Below are 21769 nucleotides of genomic sequence, written 5' to 3'. Positions count from 1 at the left end.
ACAGATTCTCATACGTAAATTCAAATCCCACTGTAATCCTATGGCTGTAGGTACCACCGTTAGTTCACGCACTGTGTAGGAATGGTGAATGCAGCAGGTTGCCTTTGAGAGGTGTACACCGCTACGTGACTTGCCACCCAGCTCCAGCCTCACTTGTCTATCAGTATTACCTTAATTGCCATGATGCCTGGGTCAAAGCCAAGCAGTTAAACTATTCAGAAAAAGCTTGGCACTGTCTCTGACTTCACAGTATCAGTCGGCCTCTCCCTTCATTAAACAGCCTCGATGAGTATGCTGCACTGTTGAAAATACTCAGAAATGGGCTAGGCATACCTTCATAATTCAATCTAAAAATTGTCAAGGGAATCCTTATTTACTGAGTTCACTGAGATGTAGTAACTGCTGCCTAATTAAGACAGCTCCAGCATGAATTTTACTTAACACTACACTAAACAAGGATGAAATGTTCAGCTTCAGCAATTTAATACAGAAAGTGCAAAATAAAATTTAAGAGCAGTATAATCAAATACCTAACACACATACTTGTACTAATGTAACCCTAGTGAATCACTATAGCATACACTTGCATTCCTGTCTGAAGGACTTGGAGCACTCCAAACAAGACTTTTGCCAGAGGTTCACCTAGGTCAGAACAGCAAATCAAACTAGAATGCACCCAACATGCCAGTATAAAAAAGACAAATCCCAAGCACTAAGAGTTTGAACATCTGCAGCAGCCTGGATACAATATACCGTATAGAGCAAGACAGTATTTTCACACAAGCTAGTTGTATTCAAAGAATAAAATCATGGCACTTGAAGGCTGTAAACAAGAAACACTCTAGCCAGCAGGGCAGGTTTGCCTAGAAAACACAGTGGTAGCATCAACATTTTGTGCTGGACTGACCCAAGAACACAGATGGCAACAATCCACTCACAAGCGTCGTGTGTGTTCAAGAAAGCAGCAGCACAAGCTTCTGCAAATTATCACTTGCTGCGCTGCCCTCCATTGATCTGAGGTGGGCAGCAAAGTATCCAGGCTACAATACACTTGCCACTTCTTCCAGAAGTAGTAGGGTGGGGGAGAACCAGCACCCTTTCCAGGCAAGCACCTATGAAAGCTACTTCATAGACCTACACTCCCTGCATATATAGGTAGGTATTAAAATAGAGGTGCCTGACACATGCATGAGTTACAGATTGACCACACAGATCTAGATACCTGTAACAGACCCAAGTAAGGAGGTGGGAGACCTGGAGGTGGGGGCAGATCACACAAAAGCAACATGTCATTAGTAAAACCATTGCCTGTTTCATCCTCTCAGTGAAGTCACAAAAAGCGTATGGGCTCCCAGATCACCCTCCTGCTCCCAACTTCACCTCTGCACCTCCCTGCCAGCACTCAGAATGCGCTTCCATCCTTTCAAGAAGAAAAGGGGTTAAACCTAGACTAGAATAGATCTGTTGCCCTGGGAAACCACTGAGGGGCCACTAACAACTGCAGTGCCGGGAGAGAAGGTTTCTGGAGGATGCATCTGCTGGAAAGTAGGAGAGTCAGAGCCCTGTCTGCCTGGAACAGCATCACTTGAGCGGGGAGCAAGGTATATGTGCCTAAATGGCAACAGTTACAGCAAGGCTGTGTACACATCTTCATGTTGCAACATGCCTGGCACTGGAGATTAATAAAATCGCCTGCCACATAGCAAGGAGTTCAGGTGAGAAAAGACTGCATAAGCAGCTATGCCAGCTGGTAGCTGGACCAAGGAACAAGCACGGATTACTTTGGTGCATACTTTGAGAGGCAGAGGCATCTCATGTTCCACCTTAAGGTGCAGGAATGGTGGGATGTAGCTTCAGGGGAGTAACAAGACAAAGTCACACCTTTTGCATTCCTTCTTTCTTTGCAACAGAAGTGGCAGACAAAAGAGGCAGTTCAGGAGTGGTTCAGGTGGTTCAAGAGCTCTTCTGTCTCCACCTGCACTTGAAGTTTACAGCATACATTTAGTCAAGCCCTACAGACAGTGTTGATGTGAGGTGGCCACAGATGCATGCACAAATTTAGAAACCAGTGACTTTGCTAGGTGTGCCTTTTTGGTCATGCACACAAGTTAATCACATAGCCTCCACAATCAGTGTATAGAGCAGAAGAGACTGACCACCTTTGAGAACAAATAGCTGATCCAACGTTATGATGAAAAAGGCAAAGCAGGATGACCAAGGGAGCTGAGGCCACTTGGTCTGACATCACTTCTGGATAAAACAACGGAAATGCTGGAACTTTTTGTTTGTCTGTTAAAGAATTGAAAGATAAAAATATAATTAACAGCAGCCATTACAATTTTACAGAAATAGGTCGAGGCAAACCCAATTTCATCCTTTGAGGAGGTTAAAAAGTTTGACCAACAACTTGGTAGACATGCAGGATAAATGCTAAGTATTGCTTGACTTAGATACGCATTACAATAGTGTTAGAGCAGGCATTAAATGAAGTGAGAACTAGCTGACATCTATGTCAGCAGTGACTTTCATGGGGGCAGATCATCGTCAAATGGAGGCTTTCCTGTTTGGGGGTTCTGCAGAGACCTGTACACAGTTTAATGCTATCCAGGGCTGCAGGCAGGCAGTCCCAGCACCCTCACCATCACCACCTCCACCACAGGATGAACAGCTCCAAGGATCAAGGTCAGCCCCACCGTGCTGGAGAAGGAAGAGAAGTGATTTCCCTTCTCTCACTCACAGCAACTCACCTCTCTCCCCTCAGTCCCTATCATCCGCCTCCCTCTCAGGCCCTCATCCAAAATGCTCGCTGGTCTCACTATTCTCCATGATATTGCTGCTGTTTCAGACACATTCTCAAACCACTATAGCTGCTGATTCCTTCAGCACTTTTGTTTCATGATGCTACCCAAAGCCCATGCTGAAGCAGAGGCTGTCCCAGGATGCAACTTTTCCATGAAACACATTGCCTCAGGAGTTGATCTTCCTCCTGCAACTGGAAATGCTCTCAAGGTAAGAGTAAACAGCCAGTACCAGCCTATCAGGTACTTCAGTTCTGAAATAAAGCTTCCAATCCAGGGCCAAAAGAGGGACACAAGACAGACATGAGGCAGTCTTTTTCTGTTAGTGGTTAACAGCAAAACTCATGCTACCCTCCTCTGAGGTTCAGAGTCTCATACTGCTAGAAATCAAGCACTCACACGAGGAGTCGAAGACTCAGAACTTCAAAACCAATATCCACAGGTTTATTGCTTCTCTCCAAAGCGCTGTAAATATTTGGCATTTGGCAAAGCTCAGAATTTTGACTGGTCAGAGCCAGGCAGGAAGACCAGAGTGGATATTTCCTCATATTCCTCCATAAAGCCCTACACTCCACATTATGAATCAACACCCTCTTCACAGATGAACAAGGAACTTTCAATTAAACACAAGGAAAACCAAAAAGCTTGTGAGGACTTTACCATCAGAACCTACTTTACACCTAGACACTTGGCTCAGTCTCTTTGTATTTGGTGAAGGAGGTGGTAAATTAAACTTAACTAGCTCTGGAAAGAATGTGCAAACCTCAACCACTGGTTGCGAATTAGCCAAGCTGGAGAGGGCACAAAGTGTCTTTACGTGCACATAGGGAGAAAGGAAAAGCCTCTAGTCCAGAACAGTAGAAAAGCACAGGACAGAATGTGCCCTTGGGGACTGGCAATTAAAATCTCATTTTGGGTCTACATCAGTACAAAATTAAATAGAGTAATGTTGGCAATGTTGTCATCAGCACTAACACAGCAGCAGCAGCACAACAGCCTGTGAGAGCTCATGAGGCAGAGAAAGAACCGATAGTACCAGGAATTAAACAGATGCAAACCTAGACACTGTCAAGGTGCATGGACACTACATTTCAAATAGTCCACAGCTGCAACTCTGCTTGGGGGTACAGGACGTGCAACCACAGAAAGCAGAATGACAACTATATGTACTAAACCCCACCAACTGCTGCATTCACAGGAAGGCCTCTCCCAGTGAAAAAGCCACTTCCCACTTGGCTTCTGAGAGATGTTACACTGTTTACATGGATGCCTGCAAGGAGAACAAGATACCCTTTCCACAGCAAGTGTGGGAGGAAAGCAAGACTTTCCTAGAGAAGTACTTTACCCTTTAGCTGTAGCTTTATGCCCCATCCCTGGAAGTGTTCATGGCCAGGCTGGATGGGGCTTTGAGCAACCTGGTCTAGTGGAAGGTGTCCCTGCCCATGGCAGGGTGTTGGAACTAGATGATCTTTAAGGTCCCTTGCAACCCAAACCATTCTATGATTCTACGAAAAAGCCAGACAGCATTCAGAGCAGTTCACCAATGGTTACTTTTTCAGAAGTTCTTCCCTCTTTTCCTATTCAATCAGTTTTGAAGCCACAGGTATTGCTCATTTAAAAAAACAAAACAAAACAAAACAAACAACCTTCAGTTTTCACACAAAAACAAACTGAGGGTTTTGTGTGGTTATGACTCAAATTACTTATGTTACGCCATGCTCTCAGAACCACTGTGGCTGAGAGTTGAACCTGGCCCCCTGCCAGTACTGCAGCCTGAAACGCAGAATTCAGAGCGACTCAAGGATCTTTGAGAAATGCTCTGCTTGGACATCTGCCTGGTCACTCAGACCAAAACAAAAGCACTGTATGCTGGGCCCCTGCACTTCAGCTATCTGCTTGAAAGAGGGCAGCTGCAGGTCGAAGTGTTAGCTATTGCATTTAATCCAGCTAAGTGCTGGTTTAGATCTCACCGTAGAGCAGTGAGAGGTAACAGATCTCCATGATTATCCAGACCTCCTTCCCCTATGCATGGGACACAAGCCATCCAAACGAATGCACAACACTAGGACCAAACTTTATCTTGGCAGCAGGAGAAACCTGAGGAAGTTTCACTCAAGACCAATCAGTCTTCCTGGCCTATGACTTGCACCAGAATCAGCTACTTTCTGGCTTCTTCTTGCACTGGAATGCAGAAAGGAATCTGTCTGTAGGGTTTATTGACCTGACTAATATCTTCCATTCAAGCTAATGATTTCATGGGTTTGTTTACAACTCTAGTCTGTCCTGTAGAGACAGATACATCACTGGTCCTGTTTGGAAACACAGATTGCTCAAGTCTAGGGATAAGGAGCATATAAACCACATGAAAAGCTCTGATCACAAGGGAACACAGAAACCTCTAGACATAACTAGCAACAAGGATCTGGAATTCAGCTATTTCTCCAAAACCTTATCAAATACATTTTGGCTCTGGATGACAGATCGCTGGGTTGAATAAAAGGAAAGGTTCAGGCAATAACAGTACCTCACAAGTCGGAGAGAGTCTTTGCGGATATTCACCAAACTTCTCAGTGTCTTCACTGGCTCATGTGGAGCTGGAGTTACATAGGGAAACTGGAACAAAAAGGCAAATAATTCTCCTATTATTATACTATAAAAGGTAGCAGCATGTTACCTAGCATACTATTTATCCAAACCAAGAAACATCTACCTTTAAGGGTACTCAGTACAAGAGCCACAAGGAACAGTAATAGAGAATTCTATTTACAGATAAATCAAGCATGTTTCAGGGTGAAAATCCTGCTCTGGCTCAGCAATAGCTCATACTGGGAGCATGCACTTTAAGAAAGGGCATTTTCACAAGCTCTTTTTCTGCACCCTGAATTCTCAGTCTGGAAAGCCTTGCTCTCACAAGCTTTTATTTCCACTAAAGAAACCACCTCCAGCTTGAGCAGAAGAAATGCAGCTCTTTCATGTGTGTTACAGCATGCAAACAGTGACTTGACTGCTAATCAGCATGCTGAAGCCCTGGATTACTGGGGGAAGCTCTTTTTATTCTGAAACAATGGGGCAAATGTTCTGGAAAAGAAAGAGACGGGGATAGGGGGCCTCATTCTATTCTACAGTCAGTCAAGAGACCTTCTCTCACAGATTGTCTTTTAAATAAAGGACGATAATGCTTCAGACTATAATTCTTACTGGTCACAGAATCTCCAGCAAGAAATGCAAAGGAAACTGCTTACTGTGGTGACTGCAACCTGTACAGCTGCAGTCCTGCCTGCTGGATCTCCCATCTGCTGGGCTAAGTCTGAAACTGAAACATCCACTCACACAACTGCCAAATTTGATAGGTGCTCAGACCAGAACCACAGCCATGCTCCAAGTCAGAGCAATGGCACGACACAACGGTACAGAACTACAGGACAGGTTTTCAGGCAGAAGGTTACCCTGAATGTATCCAGCAACAGTGCCACCACACAGCCTCATTAGAGTTGGGGTCCTTCAAAAACACGTCTACCAGGTGCCCTGCAGTGGTGTAGAGAGTGACTGACGTGGAGCAGAAGTACCAGAGACCACCAATATACATGTTTCCTTAGAAATGAGGAGTCTGCTAAACAGGAAGCCAATGCAGCTGAACTTCAGGGCAGCTCCTGGACACAACCCTTCAGTGTTGTCCCCTCAGGCCACAGAAATGTATTGGTGGGGCAATAGCCAAAGCCCGAGGGAAAACATGCTGTTTCCTGACCAACAGGAGAATGCCACAGAAGACCCCATGCCACAGCCACAGGCAGCAGAGAATTCACAGGGCAGCAGCAACTACTTTCCTTGCACCCTGACTGCTCGGTACTGTGGTTGGTAGCACTGCTCTACACAGAGCAGTCAAGACGTCAGTTACTCCAGAGTGAGAACTTGGCCCATGTACTGAAAGCAGTTTTGCTGCTCTGTGTTCAAGTGGTTTTCTTCCTTGAAAATTAATCAGAGCTGCCAAAGGGCATTAACTTTACATAGGCAAACTATATACCACAACAGCCTCCCTCTCTTAAACCTATTTGGCAAACATCCCACTGTGTTAATAGCATTCTCACCCACTCCCCTCTGAAGAAATGATGAAATTCAGTGCCGGGATGTCTGCAAGGAAACCCAGGCTGAGACACGCAAGCAATTTAACTCTGCAAGGTTAGTTCCTACAGCCACAGGCACATGGGATATTTAACTAACAGCTGCATCTTCGGCTTTTGTTGGAGTGCTGTGCAGCTGCTAGTCACAGAGCAAAGGAGAAGCGGTCAGTTTTTAACCACTGTCCTGCATGGGCCCTGTATGCAGACATCACGTAGGGTATGTGGTGAGCATCCCCATGCCTGCATAGCACTGTTACATCCAGAATCATTTCCATCTAAAGTCCCTCCTTCATAATTCTGTTGCTCATCTGCACTTTCTGCTCAAACAAGGGCTTTCCAGATTCAACCTTGCTCTACCCTGCAGAGTCTTGTTAACTAACTGTGGTGCTGAGAAGGCCAATGGCACAGCCCGAGGACAACTCAGAAAGCAAAACGTGCTTGTCACTAGTCCAATTCAAACATCGAGTCACCTTGCCTCAGTTTCCCCCATCTGTAAAACAGGAATGATAGTGAACTGCCTCCAAGCACTACCAGCATGAATTAACTAATAGTCACAGCTTTTCTGAGGATGAGAACCGTGACATCAATTTTTCATTTTCATGTTTTGAAGCTGCAGAAACAACTAGGAAAATAGCTGGCAAAGCAAGCAGCAGTTTTCCCTTTCCTCTCCAGCACTCTGAAAACATCTCCAAAAGGCTCCTACTCTGTTAACCTTTTGGTTCTTTTTAAGTTCTGAGATGCAAGATAACACTTGCATAAAATTCCTATCTGTCCCTCACAACTGTGCTATTCCCTGTTCACAACAAAAGAACAAGCCAACCACTTGAGCAGGTAGCTTTTCACAGTCTCGTAAGATACCTGTGAGCCCAGAAAGACCTCCATGTTCCAACTGGGAAAACTAAAGGAGAGACTTTCTGAGCAGCCCATCAAAGCAAACAAAAAATCACCAAATATCAAGATCTGACTTAACACTGCCCTATGCTCAGTCAGGCCACTCGTTTACACAGAGAACAGCATGCATTGAACACTGGCTGGAATCCACCCAACGTGCCCAGAAGCCCTGTGAGGTTCAGGCTCTGAGAGTGGATCTGCTTCCCAGCCTTCTCCTCTCTGCAGCATGTTTTACACTTGCTTAGCCAGGCAATCAGAATTAGTCCCAAAATCTGTGCTCCAGAATCCCTGTCCTTCTTCCTTCTGCCCTAAGTGAAAATAAGTCTAGAAGGTGAATAAGGCATCTTAGAAAAACTCTGCTTGCATCTTGAACAGCTATGTTAGCTGGCAAGCTGGAACATGGGGTGGGGGAGCGCTCTTGCACCTCAGCCTGGAATGACACTCCCCAAGTAGCAAAGGTCTCTTAGGTCTATGCTATCCTCTACAAGCCCTACACAAGATTTTCCAAAACAGGCAGAAAACAAAAGGGCAAAATAGACAGCATATAGCAACTTGCCTGAACAGGTCTATTCCCGAGGAAGTTTAGATCCATGTTCTCGCCAAAAAGGTAGCCCTCAGGGTGAGGGGTGTCAAACTTCTCGCCTCCCATAAAGAAGTGACTTGCAAAGTAGTTTCCTAGAAAAAAACAAACCACAAGGGAATAAAGAAAAAACTCTAAATGACCACTTCCCAGAGAACAGCTGGTCTGTGCAGTTTTTAATTCACAAGTATAAAAGAGCACGACAGAGAAAATACTTGCTAGTTCACTCCTTCCCTGTACTACTGACGGCCACTGCCAACAGTAGAAGCAGGGAAAAAAAGAAAAAAAAAAACCAACCTAGAATAAATCATTACAGTGGAGATAATTCCATTGTAACTTGTTTTCCAGAGGAGGGACTGGGAGCAGTAAGAGTCAGCTCTTTCTAATATTGCTCAATTGTGATGAATTATTCCTCTTTTCTCCACCCTTCAGTGTGAAGTCCAGTCTCACAAACACCACCAACCCGCTCAGAGAAGGATGAGGCTTCCCCCCACTGCAAAGCCCTGCACAGCCAGAGTGGCAAAGTTTGCCTTCCCTCCCCTCTTTCACTCCCATATCCCAGGGTGAGAACCACACAAAACCTTTACTGTGAGCTCTAGAGACTATACACCTTGATGCTGAATTTAATTAATAACATTGACAGATGTTAAATGCAGAAACATGGATGTCTGGAAGAGATAAACCCTGGGACTGACTAAACTGAACTTCAGCTCTGAAAGCTTCACCACAGATTTGTTTCATTCATCTTTAAGGTGATGCACTGCAGTGCATATTTCAGGAGACAAAGTGTGTGCAAGGTCACTGGGATTCTAAAGCACTGGATTAACTGCAAAGTCAACTGAATTGATTCAGATGTACAAGAGCACCACAAATGTAGCTTCCTCCTAGAAAGACTTCAGGAAAACACTCTCAAACATGAACTTCACAGGAGTTACAATTTCAGAGAAATAAGTATCAGGAGAGAACTAAAATAAAAGGCTCCACCCAAGCTATTTCCCTTGAAGTTTCAGAGTGGGGGTTTTTCATGCACATGATGAAAGGACTGAGCCAAACATACATTTGCTTCCCTAGGTGCAATGCATAGACAGTACAAAATTTGTTTTAAAACGAGTCATTACAGAAGCAGTAACTAATCATCTGAATGGTTATAGAGGCATTATGGAAGGATTTGCAGTCCCTCCAGCTAGGAGCAAGCATGATTTACTCTGAAATAGAAGTGTTTTCATGAATGGCTCTGTTTTTTCCATTAAGGCTTTTTTTCCTTTTTGCTTCAAGAAAGGCTCTCCTTACTCTGCACAGATGGTAGTGCTTTAATGATTATGGTAGTGCTCAGCTATTGCTGAGCTCAGCTTACAAGCATCCAGATGTTTATATTATAGAAACACTCCCTTCTTTCCAGATACAACAATCAACTTCCGCACAGGTTCAGAATCTACCTAGAATCTGTCCTACAGAATCAGCACAACAAAATGTAGGTGCTCCAAATGACAGGCAACCTCTTCCCACCCCTCCCAGAAGCAACAAATTAAAAAGCTAATCTGCATACAATTTCCAAGCACAGCTAGCTTGATACAGCCTCTCCACCTGAGATACACTGTGGTGGTTTATGCTTATACTAAGGTTCAGAAAAGCATGACGAACACTGGGGATTAGGAATAGATTTTGCATTTTACGTGGGTCAAGCAGAATTCTGTTTTGGAGCATTTTATCTGATTAACTGTGAAGACAACGCTTGTGCAGGACATCTCAGTACCACAGCAGCTGATTATCTGGGATCAGAGTCTGGCAGCTTCCTCATATCCCATGAACAAGACATCCTGGGGCTCAACTCACCTCAGTAAACCTGTATTCCAAAAATTCAGAGCAGAGCTTTTCTGTGGAAGAAGTTCTGCGTCCCATGCGCAGAGGACGCAGAGCCCCAGCAGGCGAGGACTGCTCACCACCACTGAAACCCTGCACCTGCAGGGAGCCAGCTGTCCAGGAGAGCATCACCAGGCAGCCTCTACAGCACCTTGGGATAAAAAGGTCTCTCTCACACAACCAGAACGACACTGAGACGCATAACTAGTGTGTTCAAGGCACCTGCCACACTGTCTTTGCTCCACTAAGAACAACCTTTGGGATCTCTAACAAATCGTTAGGATTTCTCACAAACACACAGTACCCCCTGCAACACAGCAGCACTTATCTAACTGGAAACCACAGTTTCAATTCCACGTTCAGACTGAAGGCTCCATTCATCTTCCTGCTAAGTCACCTCCTGCAAGGTGAAGGAGGGTTTTTTCTCGCAAAGGCACTTCCTTCACAAGCAAATAAGAAACCTAGTCAGTGCTAGTCACAAAGAGCACAAGGAAAAATCACTCTGAGGAGCTCAGAAGGAAATACGCTGGTGAGCAGAACACCCCCACGCTCTGCCAGTGCTGCTATGGGTACAAAAGCCGCCACGTACACAAGATCTCAACAGCAAAACTAACAAACAAGGATGGCAGCAAACTGTCTTCACAAATTTATAACACAGTTTTTAGCAGCTAAAAAAAGATATTCTACTGCAAGCTTTCAGAAACCAGTTGCTACAACAACACATTAAGTTCAGAGCTCTCAAGGTAAGACCAAAGTTAAGCATTATTCCTCTCAACCACTGTCACAAGCAACTCAGAGTTTGCCCAAGTTGGAGACAAAACACTTTCAGAAAGCACTTCTGTAAATATCATACAAAGGAGTAAAAGGACAAAGAAACTTCAAGAAGGAAGAAATGGGGTATCCTCTTTTCCAGTCACCATGACGTCCACACATCTAGCACAAGACTGATAGGATTCTTAGTGTCTCTAAAATGCTTGTATGTATTTTCTATGCATTAAAATCCTACTGCAGCTCCACCTCTAGGTTCTATTTCAAACTCCATTACAAAGACAGCTTTAGGATTTTAGCCAGAATATCATGCCTCTTCAACCCTGTTCCTACATGTCCCCCCAGCCTATAAAACAACCTTGACCTACATTATGCAGGTGTTGCAAGGCCAGCTTTACACAGAGTTCTGTAGCTATGGACACAAGAGGGATGCTAAGCACCATCCTCTTTGGCAGGAAAAAAAAGAAAAGCAAAAAAATCTTTGGATTAACCCTCCACAGAATTGCTACAAAAAGAAATCCTCCAGAAAAATGCAGCGACACACTTACAAGGAAAGAGTCATACACAAATAAACAAGGACAGAATATGAGAAAAATGCCAGAGCAAAGAAAAACTGTGGCTTTACTTCCCCAGAGTAAATCAGCAGAAAACATAGGAGAGCATTACATAAAAGAGAACACAAATGGGTGACATTGCTAAGGTAGATGAAGAACAAGCAGTGGTTTAAGAGAAATTGTTGTGGTGGAAAACTTTACAGTGGCTGGAAAAACACCACTGGGACACCCAGAATGGCCAAGTCTGACTCGTTAGTTTGTCCCACACAAAACCAAACTGGAACCCCAGGCTTCTCCAAGGCATCCAATGACACCAAACTACTTGACATTTAGTCCAACATGGTGGTGGAATTTTGTTATCAGAAATGCACCAGCATTAAGCACCAGACTGCTCCAGTCATAATTATTTCTCCCTAACCCAGCGTCCTAATCCTGTGACCATGCAAACCCAACACATGGATGTGATGCACGAGTGACACGCTGGCAGGGGACACAACAACCTACAACAGCCAGGAGCAGAGTGTCAACAGCACAACTGTAGCCCCATCAAAACAAGGGCTGTATTGTACAATGTTAATAAAACAGAAAGCAATTAGATGACTATTTAGGCTTCTTACTGTTATTAGAATTAATGGCGAAGTGATAGAAATTGAGTCTGCTTTAATTACTCAGCCAGACACTCACCACCACAGCATGCCGAGGGATGGATTGACAGCACAGTCCTAGACACAGCCTGAGCCTGAACCAGCACTGTGGCTGGATGAGGCCGTCTCACCTTCCTCATTGCCCATCCCTGTTGGGCTGCCAAAAGCAATCACATAGCAAATGGAAACATGGTTCCGAGCTGGGTTAAATGTAATCCAGCAACAAACAAGTAGCAAAAGCAACTGCTTGTGGCCCATGAGTGCTCCAGTCTGGTGCTCTTGAGTAGCTGGGGAGAAGGCAGGAAGGGAATGCTCCAGTCAACGGCAGGCAGTGGTGGCCATCACCAGCAGGGTTGGGCTGAAACCCCTACAGAACTACAGCAGGAGTAACAGAGACAACTGCCCTGCTGTGCTTTGCAGAGTGGGTGAGGAACAAAAGCTATTCATGAAATACAGGAACGTATTTCTGTCTTGACACTGTCACAGTACACATTGCTTATGAGCTGAGAACAAGGTGATGGACTGGGTACAACTCTGGGTACTCTTCCCCTATTTAAAATTGCTCTTTCTTTGATTAAAGCATCATTCCCAAACAACAAAGCAGTTCAGCTTCAGAGAGGAATAATCTGCCTCCTTTTTTCCCTCCCAAAAATGTCCAGGGAATTCTCTTTCAAGAGCCTACTCCAGAGGAGAAAAGCTATCTCAAGGGCACATGCTCCCTGCCCTGCTCCACACTGCAGATGAGCTCACTGGAACAAGAGACAAGCTGACGAAGGAGCTGCGGAAAACACTGGTGCATTGCTCACTGGTTGCTAAAGCAATAGGGGCATCATGAGACCGCATGCAAGAACACGGATTGTTTTACTGCTTCAAGCACAGAAGCACAGCAAAGATCATGACTGTTCCTTGTGATTACCCATTTTTAGTCCACTTCACAGGGGCACTAATTCTTCTGTACAAACTGGGCACTTCTCCAACCCCCTTCCAACTGGTCAGGCATCTGCAATGCCAGCACACTCTCCACAAAGCAAGAAAGGTTAAAAGGTACCAGTGAAGAAGGAGTAGAGAAGGGAATCAGGTGTCGCCTTACAGCTTTTCAGCAACCTCAGCCCCCCAGATGCAGGAAGGGAAACACAGGTAATACATACCCAGAGCCTTGGAGGAGTAAGCAGGGTGTTTTCAGAGGACTTTTAACTACAAAACTGCATACTAGTTGCAACAAAGCTGTTAAATGATCTGTGGATGCCTCATTAGGGACTCTGGCTCATAAGGACCAAGGTGGATTCCACAACAACCTGCTCAATCCTCCACTGAGCATGTGACTGAACCAGCAATAACCACATCAAAAGTCAATAAACGAGAACTAAATATTCACCACTGCATTTGCAACCAGCTGTGACTCAACAAGGTGCTGTCACTTGGTACAACCTGATAAAATAACCGTGTTCATTTTCACAGGCAGGCTGACATACTGCTTAAATTACAGTGAGAATACCTCTATTTTGTGTTTATTTCCTCACACAACATGTCCTTCTTGTGAGGTGGTGTATTTGCTCTAGAATGCAAACCCGCATCCTTCAAACCGATGCCGACCATGGACAGCAGCTGACCAGAGCTGCAGCATCTTGCCCAGACACTCACTGTAAGTCACGATCTGCTTAAACCAGAGACTCAGAGGGAAAGAACGTAAAAGGTGATGGACAGCCCTTGGTGCTGCACAAGACTCCAGTGGATGGGTAACTTCAGGTAACACTCTCTCTCACCACATCTTCCAGCCTTTCAGGGGTAATCTCTAAGCAGCCAGGAGACTGCCTGCGTGTCAGGCTAACATTCCAGTGCACATTCAAATATCTGACACAGCCAATGGAAAACTGGCTTCTTCCAGTCAGGCAGTCAGTAGCAGTACAGGGCTCGCAGCAAGTGTCAAGTTAGAAATAATTAGCAACCATTTAGCCTAAGAACTTTTTGTACGACTTCCAGCTTGCTTCCTGAAATCAAGTAAAACCATACACACTCACTTCCAGTCATCTTCACTGTCAGGCTTCGTACCAATCATAGCCAATCTTTCCAGCCCCAAGACAAACACACTTAGGATTGCAGGACCAGAAGGGACAGTGTCCTTCTGAACATGCTCCACCTGAAGAAGGGAGGGGGGGTTGCCATCCTAACAGCCCTTACTGTTCTGGTGTTTAGTAACCTTCCTTGAACCTCCGCCTTAAAAGTGTTCATGACCTCTTCTTCTGCCTAAAATGATCTTGAGCTTGAACAGCTCTTCTCCCTTCCTGAAGTCAAGAGGATCCTTGTTAGAGAAACCTGAAGAAGGCAAAGAGAAAGGTCTAGCCTAAAGCCAGTATGCTTTCAGAAAGAGCACAAGCAAGTGCAACAGAAAATTAATTACCAAGCATCTAATTGTATCCAAAGCCTTTAAAGGAAATACCAGTATTTTTCTTTAATCAGCTGCTTGAAAGCATTAGCTGTTCAGTTTTACAAGGGAGGTACCACGTGTGGAACACTCTTTGGCAGCATCTAGGCCAACAGACCCCTTCCAGGGTGCACATGAACACACAAACTCAACCTCATGTGTGCGATGGGGCTACCTTGGCAAGCACATTGGCTAAAACCCAACACACCGTTAAACTCTAGTCCGGGTAATTACAACAGTACAGAAACAACAGGATGATGATTTGAAAGAAGCAGTTTAATGTTCGTTGCATATGGTGGTTATGATTAATCCAGTCCATATCTAAAATCCTATCTAAGTGTCAACAGAAATCAGGTGCAACCTCTAGGCTGTAAATTGCCAGTAGGAGCCATGGTACCATAGCTACAGTTTAGCAGGCAGCTCACATCCGCCCAGTCTCCCACATTGGGACAGCCCCCCAACCACCCAAGGGACATGCAGAGTCTTGCTGTAACCTAGCAGTGACATTTACCTTTCCTAGTAGCCCAAGAAACTAGTCCCCACCCCCCCCTAAAAAGGCAAGTTCCATTTTCTAAAAGAACCAACACGGCTGAAGAATTTTTCTGGGCAGGTTTCCCCCTTCCATCTCCTCCACACCACCATTCTTGCTGAAGGCCAACCTGCAACAAGTCAAGGGGTAATGATGGTAGGACTCTGTTTGAGAAGATCTTGCACCCCCTCCAAACAAAAGGGGGGGACCTAGCTCCCTCCATCACACAGCCCTGAGGATGTCACAGCCAGCAAGTCATCGGACACACACAGAACTCGAGTCTCTGAACGAAAAGGCTGTGCTGCACCTGTACCCGAGAGTGAGGGAACCTGAACTGCTGCCTGCAAACTCTTTACCCTGCCTGGAAGAGCCCTAGTAGAACAGAAACTTAGAAGAATTTGTAAGCAAATGGATACTGTAGGAGAAAAGAGCATCTGGATTTCCCCAATGACTTGCTTTGTGACAAGAATAAATAAAACTCTTTAAACAAGTTAAACCAGGCCAATCTCAAAAGCCAGTCTAGGACAAGGTGAGTCACGGGCTCATCTCAACTTCACAAAAGTGGCACTGCTGACAAATCTCTAAGTTTTCAGAACATCTCTCTTTGGAAAACAAACATGTATGTAGGCCATGTCAGTCCAATGGCCCCTAGGTGAGAACCACTGCCATTTTAAGCAGTTAAAGAAGGTTGTCATGTGGGAGTTTTTCCATCCCACATTCCACCAGATCCAATTTTCCTTCCAAGTCCCCACCGAACGCCACCATCGCTTCCTCTTTACCAGCAGGAGATGCCCCACTTGCCACACACTGACGACTTGCTGCGTTCATGTTTCCAGAACAGAGAAGCAAAGCCTTGCTCACCTACCATGACCAAAGGGCAGCGACTGAGCTGGGTGGCCACGGACACTGACAGCTGGACGGACCAACGCCTCCAGCTGTTTCAGGGCACAGGGCCCTTCTGGACCCTTACACTTCAGCCAAACGGGGCACCGAGACGGCCTCATACCATAGGTTTAGCCCAAAAAAACGTACCCATCGGCTCTCCCCACCAGGGAGGCCCCGAAGCCGAGCGGGCAGGGCCCCGAGCAGAGCCAGAGCCAGAGCCAGCCCGGGCCCCGCTCGGCCCCCGCCGGTGACGGGCGCTCCCGCAGCCCCTTCCCCTGGGGACCCCGCGGCCCGGCCGCCCCGGGACCGCCCCCCGCTACGCCTGTCCCCCTCGGGGCGGCCTTGGGGGGGGGCGGGAGGCACGGAGCCCGGCGAAGGCCCATCCCCCTGCCCCCGTCCCCGGCGCTGAGGGGAGCGGCCCCGCGACCCTCACCGGACTTGGGCGGGTAGCGATAGGCCGAGTTGGCCTGGATGTCGATGTCCTCCACGCCCGCGATGCGCCGGCTGAGCAGAGAGCCCATGGCGGCGGCGGGCAGGGCGGTCGGACCGGGGGACGCAGAGCAGCGCGGCGGCGAGCGGCCCGCACCCACGGCGGCGGCGGCGGCGCGGGGCACGCCGGGAGAGCGAGTCCGCCCGCCCCGCGACTACAGCTCCCGTCAGGCACCGCGGCGGCGCCTACCAACAGCGGCGCCGCGGGGGGACGGGACGGGACGGGACGGGAGGCGGAGGCGGAGGCGGAGTCGCGCGCCCCACGGCCTCCCCCGGGGCGCAGAGTGCGCTCTGCCGCCAGAGAGCGCTGTCAGGCGGGGCCCGGGCCGGAGCTGGGGCCGCGGTCACGGTCACGGAAAATACCCGGGGATACAGCGTGGGTGGGGAAACCCGTGGGAGGCTGCACAGGGGCGCACAGAGGGGACGCCCAGGGACACACCCTGCAGAGGGATGCACCTCGCGAACGGCGCGAAGGCAAAGCGGGGAGGCGGAATTACGCTGAGGGTGCCCGGCCAGGCTGTTCTGCTCAGCCCAGGGAACGGTCAACCTGCTGGTAGTTGTTTTGCAGAAAAGAGCTTCGTGCGGCAACACCGCGATCATCCCCACCAGCCTCTTTTCCCCACCGGCTGGCGGGGCCCAGGACGTGGTGCCGGCGGTGCATCCCACCGGGCACGGCTGGGCCCTGCCGGGATGGGGGTGTGCAGGGAGCCCACAGCCCCCGTGGGTCGGCTGCGGCAGCCGTGCACCTCCCGGGAAGTTTGGCATGGGGATTCGTTATCTGGGCCAGTTCTCAGAGGTGGTGACTGCTCGTGGCTGAGGCTCGCTGCCAGCAGCAGAGGAAGACGATCGGCCTCCCCAGCTGCAGGACTGTGTGATGCTCACATGGGGAAACCTCTCCTGGGTTCCTCCTCTCACTGATAATCCACGCAGGAAAGCGCACGGAGGCGTCTGAGGTTCGGACATGAGAGCGGGGAACGACTGAAGGCTGTCTCGCATGCATGACGCAACAGCCAGGAGGATGGTGTGGAGGAAGAGGCACAAAAGAGCACCCACCAGTGTCCCAACACTGAGCCCTGTCCCCTCCGACACCGAGATCTTGCAAAACTGCAGGGAAGAGCCCCCCGGCTCGGCCTGTTAAAGGAGGCACCTTCCTGCACACACGCTACAGACAGGCCCACGCTGCAAAGGAACTGGGAACCCAAATTCCCAGTGGTGGAGTTGGGGACCCCCAGGAGACATGAAGGTGGCACATGTGAAATATCTTAAATTGGCCTCAGGGGCAGGGGATCAGCAGGGGAAGAGGGCTGGGGCACAGGGAGACAGGACGCTGCAGAGAGCCAAGCCTGCCGGCACGGGAGAAATTTCTGATAGTGAACGGGTGGTGGGTGGAATTTGCTGGTCATAAACACAAACTAAAACACACCCAGCGGGAATAATCAAACAAACCCACGGGGAAACATGCTTCCAGCTAGTTATTACCCTTGCAGTTGTTGCGGCCACCCCAAGCACAGCAGCTCTGCGCCGGTGGGGCTGTGTGAGGCCCGGGCTGCGGGGGGAACAGGTGCTGGTGGCGAGGACAGAGCAAGACCGGACCTCGCTCTGCTGAGTCCCATGGTGCAGCAGGGCTGGGAAGAACAGGGAAAAGCCAGGAAAATAGCAATGGCCACGTCCTGCCAGCAAACCACGAGAGTCGGCTACCCTGCACCTGGCACGGGGGAGACCTGGGCTCTGCCCGGCAGTGCCTTGGCAATAACTGTGCCTGGGCGCTGCCCGCTGTGTCCCCCAGGATCCTGCTGGCACTGGAGCAACGGTGCCTCTTGCTCAACCAACCTCTCCATGCAAGAGTTTCTTGTGACAGAAATTGCACAGAGAGGGAGGAAAGGAGCCTGCTGACCAGCAAAGCAACGCCCAGCCGGTATGCTCTGCCCCGGAGCATGTCCTGACTGCTCCCTGCCTGCACGGGCAGCTCAGAGATGCTCCTTGGTGCTGGGAACAAGCGCCCGGGCAGTACCCTGGCAGCAGCGAACTGATGCAAACAGCTCATGTGCCATCAGCAGCCCCAAACTGAGCACGGTGAACCCGTTACCCACCGTGGCCTCACCCTGCACACCAGCATCCAATCTGGGACTTGGCACAGGAGCAGACCTGGCATGGCAAGGCTCAGAGGCTCCATCTCCCCATGCCATGCTGGGAACCGACTGCCAGCCAGCAGCCAGCTGGCCACAAGCACAGGGGCAAAGCAGAGTCGTGTTTGCACCACGTGGCAGCACGAGGAGGGGAATTTGCACAGGGACAGAAGATGAGGGTCCCTCTCCCTTCCCTCCCACGTCCTGAGCACCAAGAGCATCCTGCCCTTCCCTGGCCCAATGAGATGCCTGGAGTCAGCTGCCCCAAAGCTGTCCCCTGAGCTTTTTTGGAGACAGAAGCAGCCACCTTCCCTCTGCAGCTGCCTGTGCTGCTCACCGGGAGCCCGGCGCCATACGGGTTAAGTGGGGAAGCCAAGAGGAGAGCCGGCGTCCCGGCAAGCAGTGGGACGCTGGCACTGCCGAGCACCGGGGCGTCTGGGGAAGCGGCCTCGGCAGGAGGTTTTTGTTCGTGCAAAACCTCCACCAGTGGGAAGGTCCCTCCCGGGCTGCACAGCTCTCTGGAGCTCAGAGGAAGCGGTCAGGCCCCCAAGGGGGTTATTGTCATCTGGGAGGGCAGGGGCCTTTGCTGGAGAATATCTCCCTCAGGGCCCTGCTCGGTGAGACGTATGTGACAGGCAACTACAATAGCAGCGGCGTGCCAAGAACGGGCTTAGCCCTTCCGCTCCAAACCCTAGGGCCCAGAGCGAGCAGTGGAGCTGAAGGGCAGCACCTCCAGCGGACGGCGGCTCCTTTACCCCCACCCAGCCCATGGGATGCGGGCACTGGCACACACAAAGGCAGGATATTACACCACTTGCCTCCTCCGTCCCTCGCAGGAGCTGCTGCCAGCAGCATGGGAGAAGGAGAGTGGGTGACTCGGGGCCGGAGCTGCTGCCAGCAGGGCACGAGGGCAGGAGGCCCTCCCTGACAGCCCCCAAAAGGATGAAAACTCTCCCACGAGGTACGAGGGAGCCTGAAACCCTGGGTGCCATCATTGTGTGGAGTGAGAGCAGCCAAGCTGGGGAGGACCAGGGTGAAACTGGGCTGGGGCTCCTGCCCCCAGGGGCCCTGCAGAGTCCCAGGGGTGGTAAGGAGGCCTCAGCTCCTGCCACGGTCTTCCAGCTCGGCCATCTTTCCTGTTGGGCAAAATCCATCCAGGAAAAGGTGAACCTAGAGGCATTCTCCAGCACAATCTGGAGAAGAGCAGCAGGACAGAGGAGGGATCCTTCAGCTGTGAGCCCACCTCCTCTGCTGGCTCTCAGGGCTCCCTACTACTCCATCTGCATGCTCGCCATCACCAAGGGTCATGTCACCATGTCCCAGACCCAGCTGGCATCAACTACATCACTCCTTCCTACAAAACGTGGATGAAAAAGTAGTTCTGAAGTTGGACTTCAGTTACCAGAGCATAACCCTGGGGAGCACGACTCCACAGAGCTTCAGCCTGGTGACAAGGCAGACAGGCTAGAGGGACACCCACCCTCCCGCTGCCACACACATTTCTCCAGCTACCACGACCTGCCCTTCAGGAGTCTCCTTGGATGTCTCTGCCAGGGAGGTAGCTATGAGCATGCCCGTGTAAACAAGAAATTATGTTTTCCTGCAAACCTTCCACTCACCAGAGCAGCTCATCCAAAGTTCAGCTGTTCAGGGGTTTATTACCCAGTGAAACAAGCTGCTTTGTCTCAGTTGTCCCCTCCCCGGTGCTGTCACTCACTTTGTTTGTCAGGTACGTGTAGAATAACAAGGTTCAGGAGCCCTGGAGACTACACACAGAGTTATTCCTCACCAGAAGGAGTGGCAAGCCCATGAACTTTGCCTCCCTAAACACTGCACTGCTCCAAAGGGCTTGCAACCCTCCCTGAAAGCCCTGCTGAGCCAGGGCCAACCCGTCTCGCTTCAAACATCCAACTGCAATGTTTCTAAAAATGTCTGGTTCTCTCTGATTAAAATAATCCTTCAGGAGGTTTGTTTTTCCAGCTGTATTTACACCTTGCTGGCTACAGATCTCCTCTTGCCACTTTCCTCTTGGGGTTGTCACAACCTTGTAAAAAAGACCAGTCACCTCTTGATGTGTCCCACTGCCACCACCGTACAGCTGTGCTCTCACTTCGATTTAGGCAGTGACGCACATAGAAAGAGGAGGAGAACCTCTTGGCCCTGGCATCCTCCAAGACCGAGAACACTCTGCATGGTTACTAAAGGAGACACTGAAGACTGTTACCAGGCAGTCAGCTTTGGACAATACCGGGGCAATTTGTGTCCGAGCAGCGGAGCTTGCAAACCCCTCAGGTCAAACGCATGACCTGCCTGAGCTTCAGCCGTTAATCTTCACGGCTCAGAAATATCTGCAGCAGTACGCGAAACGCCGGCCAGGGTCAGAGGTGTTAGCGAGCAAACTGCTCACGGCGAGGCTAAGCCCCACGCGAATTGCAGGAAAGAGCCCAGAATCGCTCAGGAAAGGTGGAGGAGGCTGGGAGCCTTCGCAAGCCCTGTGGAGCCAGCGGTTCCCTTCGTCTCACCGCGCTTTTCCCTTGCTTTATTACCCCGCGGCCACTCAACCGCGTGCCCATGCCTGCCTATCTTTCCTGGTACTTAGCAACACCATTGTGTGTGTCCTCCCCCCCGGTGCTGCGGCATGGCCGAGCAGTGCCCGCCTGGCTGCGTGCTTTCATCTGCTATGGCAATACCCTGCTCTCAAAGGATCCTTTCATGCCACCGGCAGCCCCTCGGCACCTTCCAGAACCTTCCTCCGCTGCCGGCTCTCCTACGTCGGGAGGGGGGTGCAGGGACATTCTCTGGCCGAAGGAGAGGTCTGCGGAGAGGACCGGGCGACCCCCCCGTCTTTTATTAACGCTGCCAGAGAGCCCGGGGCCGGTGGGCCGCCGTTTCCCCCCGCCCTCAACTCAGGCCCCGGGGCTGTGAGGCGGCGGCGGCGGCGGCTCTGCTCGGAGGCAGCTGCGAGGCGAGGGGCCCCCGCGGGCCGGCGGGACACACACACACGACACCTCCGGGCCTGCAGGGACTTCTTCTCCCCCCGCTCCGGTTAAACGTTACCGGCGGGCCGCGCGCCACCGCCCGCCGGGACCAAAGGGCAGCGGCGGC

The 21769-nt window shown here is 49.7% G+C and overlaps 2 protein-coding genes across 2 annotated transcripts in view; one reads left to right on the top strand and one right to left on the bottom strand.

Annotated features, from left to right (window-relative positions):
- Window positions 1-16623, bottom strand: part of MGRN1 (mahogunin ring finger 1, E3 ubiquitin protein ligase) — a 56458-nt gene extending 39835 nt beyond the window's left edge. The window contains exons 1-3 of the mRNA XM_010578371.1: window positions 16483-16623; window positions 8364-8482; window positions 5323-5411 (exon numbers count right to left, since the gene is read on the bottom strand). Of these exons, the coding sequence (XP_010576673.1) occupies window positions 5323-5411; window positions 8364-8482; window positions 16483-16570 (296 nt within the window). The 5' untranslated portion in view covers window positions 16571-16623. The remainder of the gene's footprint in view (window positions 1-5322; window positions 5412-8363; window positions 8483-16482) is intronic.
- UBALD1 (UBA-like domain containing 1) overlaps window positions 16569-21769 on the top strand; it is a 14397-nt gene continuing 9196 nt past the window's right edge. The window contains exon 1 of the mRNA XM_010578515.1: window positions 16569-16847. Within this exon, the coding sequence (XP_010576817.1) occupies window positions 16569-16847 (279 nt within the window). The remainder of the gene's footprint in view (window positions 16848-21769) is intronic.

This window comes from Haliaeetus leucocephalus, unplaced genomic scaffold (genome assembly GCF_000737465.1).
Source record: "Haliaeetus leucocephalus isolate CR32 unplaced genomic scaffold, Haliaeetus_leucocephalus-4.0 Scaffold636, whole genome shotgun sequence".
NCBI lineage: Eukaryota > Metazoa > Chordata > Aves > Accipitriformes > Accipitridae > Haliaeetus > Haliaeetus leucocephalus.
This window is presented reverse-complemented; position numbering and strand designations above follow the sequence as displayed.